Source organism: Grammomys surdaster, unplaced genomic scaffold (genome assembly GCF_004785775.1).
Source record: "Grammomys surdaster isolate TR1022 unplaced genomic scaffold, NIH_TR_1.0 170, whole genome shotgun sequence".
Taxonomy (NCBI): domain Eukaryota; kingdom Metazoa; phylum Chordata; class Mammalia; order Rodentia; family Muridae; genus Grammomys; species Grammomys surdaster.
This window is the reverse complement of record NW_021604618.1, coordinates 15,887,941-15,896,824: the sequence shown is the minus strand read 5'-3', so window position 1 is coordinate 15,896,824 and position 8,884 is coordinate 15,887,941. Positions and strand designations below refer to the sequence as shown.

Below are 8,884 nucleotides of genomic sequence, written 5' to 3'. Positions count from 1 at the left end.
CTGAGAATTATCCATGAATGACATTTAATTGAACTTCCCTACCTCAACTTGTTAGTTGGAGGAAACCAGTGGAAGTGCTTTATTTCATTTGGCCACAGGAGGGTACTGTTGATCAGTTTTTAAAAAATTTTGTAGGCACCGCATTCAGAGTTTATTCATATTTTCCACTTTCTTAGACCCCAGAAAGGAAACCTGAGAGATGTTTGCAGCCAAAACATACAGTGTGCTGCCACCACTCTAATGTTGTTTAACAAAAACGGCTAGAATCTGTAGCAAGAATGAGATCTAAAAGAGAAATCTTTCCCCCAAATCAAGAACATGGAATGTACAGAAAGATATTGAAAATAAAAACGGCTTCTATAGGGTCACAGCTTCTGTAAGTACAGAGATGCCACCAGCTGGACAAGTGACCTTTGTTTCCACAGTGTCCCTCCTTCCTTTCTGTCCTGTTAGCTCTTTGTCAATGCTCCTGAAAGTACACACTTTCATAATGTAGGGTCCTAGCCTCATGGTTTCAGATGTAACCCAGAGGCAGCGTGCTGGAAAAGGAGTTATTCGCTCTTTTACTAAGTCCTTTATCTGAAATGTCACTGTGACAAGAGGCTGTGTGGTGACTGGAGGAATAAGGAAGGCACCTGTCTCATGGTCACAACTCTTAGGACTATAAGAATCCCAGAGAAGGTTCTAGGAGCTTTGGGTAGAGGGTAGGAAAGGCTGTTTCCAGTTGGGAGACATTAGAGGGTAGCATTCAATGGTAATCAGATGTATTTGCTTAGCTATATCTAAAGGTTTTTATTTGGTTGTATCTAGAACTATTTTCTGAATTTTACGCTTTCATTAACACTTGAATTTTATTTTTTTCTCACTTAAGAATGAGTAATTACCTATGTATAACAAAAAAGGTCATTTTTTACATCACCTCACTTTTACACAAAGCTATAGGGAAAGAATCCGTTATTAATTGAAGTCTCATTTCATGTGTGCTCTCCTTAAATGACTGAGCCACTAACAAACATGATTTTTACCTTTCCTTTAATAAAATGAAGCAGAAAATAGACATACTAGGGGAGTTTTTATTTTTTGTTTTGTCTCAACAGGACAGGGAACTTGAGAGCTACATAGAAGTCCCCAGAATACAAAGACTAACACAGCGAACTCTGGTCAAATGCATTCTGTATTTGAGAGACAGACACTCCAGGAGAGAATTAAACAGAAAGCTCAGCTGTCACCTAGAAGCTCTGAGTCATAGGCTTCCAGTTCCTGCCTGGCCCACATCACTAATGCAGGACCACAGTCAGGGCCCCTCTGTTGGGTGCAGTGTGAGGCCTGGCAGGTATGGTAGCCCTCCTAGTGTGGTAGCACATCTTCCACTTCTAGGGTAAGGAAGGGAAAGAGTATGTCCCTTAGCCACTTCAAGCTGTTTCTGCTCATCAGCATGGGCAGGGTGTCCACGAGAAAGTCCGGGTTTATATACTGCAGGTGGAAGAACACGTAACCCAGTAACCGGATGATGATCGTCATCATGAAGAAAAGGTACCGGAAGTGCCTGCAAAGAAGAACTCGTTAGCATACGGGAACAGAACAGCTCAACATCTAGCAACGAGATATGAATTTGCAAATGGCTTCTGAATTGCTTTCCTTTGGCAAAACCGTTGGAGTGTTTAGGGTATAGGGGCAGAGATAGTGAATACAGGTTAACAGGAAAACATTAAAACCGTGATTTAGTGGTCAAAGCTTGAACTTTGCTGTCCTGACATGGAAGTTCTCCAACAGAATAGATGACCATCTGAGTATTACCTTCAGGGCAGGCGTTTTGAAGGCTAACAGTAAAAGCTTAAAGTGGTCACATTGTGAGCCTCATGTCCAGTGTGCTCTCTATGCCTCCTACAAGTAATTCTAGAAAATTGAAGATTTTCAAAGCTTTGAAAAAGAAATGACAGAGAATTCCAGGGACATTTTATATCCCTATGGGTGTTTTGGTCCACAGTAAAGCAACAATGGACGTTAATGCATCCTGTCCTCTCTTTCCAAGAATGTAGCAAAGGTATAGGACTCAGGACCTGAAAGATTGAAAGAGGGCATGCTGGGGAACAGAAGAGGAAACGGAATGAAATGGAGTCAACAGCTTCTATCCTGAGCTTCTCAGAAGTAGCCACTATTTTCCTCCAGCTATGTAGAACCACATAAGTCTGATGTCCTGACTCTGTATATAGGAAGAAAGAAGTCAGAGAACTCAGAGGCTGCATGATTTATCGGCTTGGTACTAATGCTCATCTGTTGGCCCCTTTCCAGTCAGATACATAGTGAATCTAGCCTGGACCAACTAGGTCAGGAGCAGGACAATACCACTCACCTAAGCCAAAACTTCCTCTTCTGTTTCTTAATGATGTTCTTCTCCTGTGGAAAGTAATGGAAACCTCATGTGACCAGAGTCTCAAAGAACAGTAGGGCAGTGGGGTGGCACTATGCAGAGACTCTATAGTTAGGCCAGCCAACTTCTTATTCTGGCTCTGCCTTTTTCCAAATGTTATGGTGTAGTTCTAGACCACAGAACTTCACTTCCCATCTCCAGGATATTTAAAGAGAGTGAGGGAGACATCCCAGGAAAAGGAGGGGGGGCTACAGTAAAGTCCATGGTGGGCAGCAGGACTCACCATGTTGCTTTGAATGGTCTCTACCAGAGTTGACCCAGGTTTCACTACTTGGGAAGAGTCATTCTGGGCTTTGGATCTGGATTTAAAAATGACAAAGAAGACAGGAGCCAGTTTACCTGTGAGACAACCCATGGAACTGCAGACAAGAACTTTCCTAAGTCATGAGACACCTGTGATTTGGCTGAAAGTCATAGTTCTTAAGCACACAAAGACATTGAGCAACGTGACTGATTCTTTTCTAATTATTTTGAAGTTTAGCACATACGGGAATTGTTTACAGCCTTTGCATACATGAATTATTGTACGTTGTTCAATTTATTCCCTGTTCTGAATGCCTTCTTGGTAAGTGCCTCTTATCTCCTTTCTGACTGATTCTCTTTCTCTCTGTATGAGTCCCTTCTGCCTCCATGTCACTTGTGTCCCCCTCCCCCTTTGATGGTGAGAGATAAATCAAGGACCTTATGTTCTAGCTATATCCTACTTTCATTCTATTCTAGTTAGGGATACTGTTGTTAGAACAAAATACCATCACCAAAAGCAACTTGAGGAAGAAAGGGTTTATTTGGCTCACAGTTACTCACTGCCGTTCATCTCTGAAGGAAGGCAGAATAAGAACTCAAATAGGGCAAGAACTTAAAGGCAAGAGTAGATGCAGAAGCCATGGCTGAGTGCTGCTTACTGGCATGCTCCCCTGGTTTGTTCAAACTGCTTTCTTATAGAACTCAGGACGACCAGATCAGGAATGGCCCCGTCAGCAATGGGCTGTGCCATCCACTATCAATCAGTAATTAAGAAAATATCCCACTGGTTTGCCTATAGCCAAATATTATAGAGGTATTTTTTCATTTGAGGTTCCTTTCTCTCTGATGACTCTAGCTTGTGTCAAGCTTATATTAAACTAGCCATTACACATTCCATTCCTAAGAGAAAGGTAAACTGTACCTAAACTCTGCTTACATCTCTGGCTGACTTTTAAACTGAACTTCTCAGGGCATTCTGTGAGCATCCACACTGAGGTTGGAAGACCTGATTGGCACATAAGCTGCCACCAAAGACAGACTGTGTGGCTCCAACCTAACTTCAGAATGATATCCAGAACCTCCCAAGTCTGGCTCTCTTTCTTTCTAGAGGCCTAAATTCTAATTGTTCTCCCTCCACATTTTGACTGCTTCATACATACAATATACACATGGGTCTGGGCTGATCTCAGGCCAGAAGGTATAACACCAGGGGAAATAACTTCTGCCATTCTCCCCTTCCAGCTGCAACTCATCTCTAATATATGCCTGCTTTTATTCTCTATCTGAAGCCTTCTGGCCACTGTTAGCTTACTTGTTTTATTTAGAGTTGTTTCCTGTTACAGAATTGATCCACTAAGCTTATTCAGCATTTTCACAGATATTTCCTTTTATAGTAATCAATAATCATGTAAAGGGAGAATTGGCACAGGCTCCTGGCTCTTTCATGAAGTAGTTTGTGTCAGGCTAGCCCATTTCCAAAAGTAACCATGAAAGTGAGTGAAACATATTGAATGTATCAGATACAGCGGTTGGGTGTCAAAGGAACATAAGTCCCTGAGTCAGGCAAAGCACACAGAGAAGCTCCTCTTTCACCATGGCTTTCCCTCAAGAACATGTGCCAACTCTAAGTGCATGGAAATAGAGTCTGAGTAGAAAGTAGTGACAAAAACTGGCTGAGGAGGCAGAGTCCAGAGTTCAAGACCATCAAATCAAATATGTACATGGGTTTCCCCGTCAATCTGGGAGCCAGCTCCTAGCTATCTCTGTGTAAACCAAGACTCAAAAAACAATCAGAAAGTAAGGTCAATGGATATGACTAGTATACAGAAGTCTACATATTTCTATATAGTGGTAAACGATCGATCCTAAAATCAAATGTACATAACATTTACCATATCAAAACTGTCAGTATGATTAAAGATGTATAAGAATACTGCATAGAATTACAGTACACTGTATGAATGTTAAAGAAGATCTAAACAAATGGGTGGATAAGGTCAGAACAACTATTAGCTAGGCATTAATTAACTTCCAAATTTTATTTACAAATCCCAATAATTGCAATGAAAATCTCAGTAAGTTTTTATTATTTTGGTAGAAATTATGAGACTGATGTAAAATATTTATATTGAAATTCATGGGTCCAAACTAGACAAAATAATCTTAAATAAGAACAAAACACTTGCAGATTATTTCTACCATATATCAAGGCTAACTATGAAGCTGAAATAATTAAGACAGTTCAGTACATGTGAAAGGACAGAGACATAGATTAATTGTACAGAATAAAGCATGTAAAAACAGGCTCACACACACATAAGGTCCCCCAATCTATAAAACCACAAGGCATCAAGAGGAAATACATGACCTTTGTAAATGTTACAGTTTTAATTATTTGAAGTTTAAAGATTGTGCAGGGCTATTTAGACACAGGAAGACACAGATTTCTGATGAGTACAAGTGTAAAAATATACAAAGTGTAAACAGTAAGTACAAATCTGGGGGAAGTCACTGAACTGTCACTGTTTTTGAGAACTGAACCTAAGGCCCAAGGAAAACAGTAAGGAGCACAATAAGTAAACAAGAGGAGCACCTTTCCAGCCCAGAGATCTCTAGAGTTCTTACGAGTAAGGATGCTGATACAGCCACTACAGAACATTGTTTCATCTAGCACAACAGAGATATGTGTACCCCAATGACTCCTCACAAATGGAAGGATATGTCTATCAAAAGGCATACATGAGGACATTTTAGAGCCAATTTTAATAGACCCAAATTTGAAATAGTCAAAGTTTTTGTGAGAGCTTAGTGGTGTCATAGTCATACATTGGGACATTATAAAGAGCAAGTTGTCACATGGTACAGTAGAGATAAACCCCAGAGAAAGAGAACATGGGCTGAATCTATGAAGAAATTGAGGATAGAGGTTTAAAATGATCAGACTACGGGATACCTCTGCAAGGGATGTTGACAGGGTAGAGTGTCTAAGGAGACTTCCAGGGCTTATAATAATCTATATATGGGTCTCAGAGCATGTACACAGAAAAATGTGTGTGTACATAGAAAAAAATTAACAGCTTTATATTTAAGATGTGTGCATCCTATGCATATTGTACAACATCTGATACAATTAAAAAGTATAAACAAAAAGAAAGTGTGTCAAGTCCTGTGAAAAACATCTACAGATCTCTGGTCATTCCATTGTACCAACGTCCTGGGAAAGGTTGTGATACACACAAATGGCAGCAGCTTGTTCCTTGAGGGTACACATCTCTTCACTATCATTTTCTCTGGAACATAGCTTGATTAGTGTTAGGAACACTGCCCTCAGCTAAGGATATATGGAAAGAGCATCATAAAGAGATTTCAGGTCCCAGTTACTGGGGAAGGCAGGAGACCAGTTTGAATGATTTTGAGTGTCCGGTCTGGAGCAAGAATGGAGGTTGCCAGAAATGACCTGCTGTGGGCCCTTCACTCCATCACTCCAATTGTTCTGAGAATGCTGTATCTCCCAGGGACCGCCTAGGGCAGGCAGTGCAGTGCATGGGGTTGGCAGGGGCTGAAGGGCTAGGGTGTTGGGAGGGTAGGTGGGGTGGAGGGGTGGGGTGATGGGGTGGAGGTGGGGTGTTTTCCGAACTTACATTTCTTTTTCAAGCAGCATCACTTCCTTTTCCTTCTCCATCTCCCTCAGAATTTCTCGATATTTCTTCCCATGGGGGAGGGCATCATAAACAGGAATTTTTGTCTTTATTTCAAAGTCACTGATAGGAATATTCCGCTAAAATAACTAACATTCCAAATACTTCACACAACAGGGTGTACAAAGTAGGGGGCGTTCTAATAAAAACAAATCAGAGGTACTAATCAGAGGCTGGGTATGGCATTAAAAAAAAAGTTCCTCTTTTAGAACTTGCTTGTACTTAGATCCCAGGTCTGAGCTGAACTAAGTTCCCAGAGCATGTAACCTAGTTCCCTGCAACCTCAGCGTCCTCAGAACTCATCAGACTTACTAGATAAATGGGTTGAAGAAAATGGTGTATGACAAGGGTTCAGCACATTGTCTAGAGCATTTCTGTTTGGTGGTCATTTCATTGAATAAAAGGCATTTTCCCATGGCTGATGGGTAGTCTAACGAGAATGCAGCTTTCTACTGACTTGGGGAGACCTGCCTTTGTCTGACTCTCCTTCGTAACGTTGTACCTTTATGTAGTGGGCCTGGTCTTCACAGAGCTGAAATACAGATTGGTAGTCACTTTCCATCTAGGAAAAGAAGAAAACACAAACCTCATGATTCAATCGGTACCAAGCTTTAGCTGCTTCCCTGGGAACCTGCCTAGTACATTGGACATGTGGCTGGTTACCTAGCAACTCCTTACTTGAAGGGAAACAGCCACCACCTCCTCTCAAAAAGGTGACCTAATATTCAGGCACAGGGCCTAAATTTGAGTGGAGGGGAGGAGTAGAACTTCACCCAAGTTGTCCTGTGTCTCTCTGGGCAACAGGAAGGAATGCAATAGGCTGTTGGATTTGGGGTTGTACAAGGTATTTGGGGCAGATGAGGGTTTAAAAATTTTTAAGGTCATTATTTAATGAAAGTATCTTTTCCATCTGCCTATGAATCAGAAATTAGCATTTGCCAGATTTTACTGATCCTTCTTGCCCATGCCTTAAAACCTTTCTAAAGATCCTTGGACTTTCCCTTTTACGTATGTCCTAGGCGGACTCTTAGTGAAAAAGGCACTGGTCTAATCTAACCTTGGCGATTTCCTTTTCTTGTTGTGCACAGGACTCAGTTGATTTTTGTAGTTTCACCTAGGGAAGATGGTAATGGCAGAAAATGAACAACATTGCTTTGTCCAAGGAAACCCTAGGCCAGCAAAAAACAAACTCAGAGAGGCTATGAGGTATTGAGGATAAATAATACTTAAAGGAAGATATGCCTATCACCCTTGTCTTGCAGTTGAGACAAAGGCACAGAGAAGATATGTACAAACAGCTAAAGCTCACAATGGCAGACCTGACATTAAACCTTAGTAGGCTGACTCTCCATCAAATCTGCCCATTCTCCTTCCTCATACTGACCACTGTCCACCAGCCAGCTCCCTGTACCCACTGAGGATGGTACACTCATGCTCTCTAAATCACACAAGGGTCATAGGAGATATTCAACTTGTTCAGAGGAAAGCAGACAGTGGGGCTCTTGATGGTGGCCTCAGCCAAACGTCACACTTATCCCCTAAAACTGAACAGAGCTCCACAATAGGTTTGCCCCCAATATGTGTCTACTTGTTTGTCCACTTAACTAATATTTACTGGACCTCTGCCACGTGATATAATGCCCTAGTCATCGAGGTGCAAACAATAGAGTCTTACAAATTAATATTTTCAGTTGCTTTACTTTCTAATAGAGGGAAAAAAAAACAAAATAAAACTTAAAAACAAAATTTACCCTATGAGCCACAGCTTGGCAAACCATCTATGATCATCAATGCATCCTCACATAACTGTGAGAATTAGCATTTGCTTTCTACTTGGATGTCTGTATCTGTGTGTCCTTATTTAGATAGAAACATCTCCAGGGAAGACAGACTCCAGTAAGTGTTTGGAATGGTTTTCTTAACTGATGAGGCTTTCAGGACATCCCCTCCACCCAAAGGCAATGTAGACACGTCTAGTGTGAACAATACTGTCAGGGTAGCCCAAGGGAATAAAGGATGCTGGCACACCTCTAATACACAAATGGGGATGTCCAATGTCACACCTAGGAGAAGTCATGAAAACAGCCTCCTAGAATCTAGGACTGAGTCACATGTCACAAAAATGTCCCAGTTTGCTGTTCTACTCACCTTGAATTCTGCTACTTTCTTTTTCAGGGTTTCTGGATCACAGGCAGCATTCTTAAGTCCTTTTGAAATCTGAAATACCATGGAAATAACTGTGAATTCATCAAGGCAAACAGATGAGGTAAGATAAGGTTAGACTAGGGTCTTAAACAGCAGAACAATTGTGCTTATTAATTTGGGTACTAAAACATCTTGAATGGAAACATGTCTCTGACCCTGTGAGGGTTGCTAACTCAATCCTGAGTGAATAGGCTTTTCTTACCTTTTTTTTTTAAAGATTCGTATTTGTAAGTGTGTGAGCCTGTGTGTGAGCCTCTGTGTGTGTGTGTGTGTGTGTGTGTGTGTGTGTGTGTGTGTGTGTGTGTGT

The 8,884-nt window shown here is 41.2% G+C and overlaps 1 protein-coding gene across 1 annotated transcript in view; it reads right to left on the bottom strand.

Moving 5' to 3' along the window:
* Nucleotides 1-1,157: 1,157 nt before the first annotated feature.
* The window catches only part of LOC114620686 (transmembrane and coiled-coil domain-containing protein 5B), a 10,995-nt gene continuing 3,268 nt past the window's right edge, over nucleotides 1,158-8,884 (bottom strand). The window contains exons 6-12 of the mRNA XM_028766805.1: nucleotides 8,521-8,589; nucleotides 7,430-7,486; nucleotides 6,875-6,934; nucleotides 6,316-6,380; nucleotides 2,655-2,730; nucleotides 2,354-2,397; nucleotides 1,158-1,546 (exon numbers count right to left, since the gene is read on the bottom strand). Of these exons, the coding sequence (XP_028622638.1) occupies nucleotides 1,348-1,546; nucleotides 2,354-2,397; nucleotides 2,655-2,730; nucleotides 6,316-6,380; nucleotides 6,875-6,934; nucleotides 7,430-7,486; nucleotides 8,521-8,589 (570 nt within the window). The 3' untranslated portion in view covers nucleotides 1,158-1,347. The remainder of the gene's footprint in view (nucleotides 1,547-2,353; nucleotides 2,398-2,654; nucleotides 2,731-6,315; nucleotides 6,381-6,874; nucleotides 6,935-7,429; nucleotides 7,487-8,520; nucleotides 8,590-8,884) is intronic.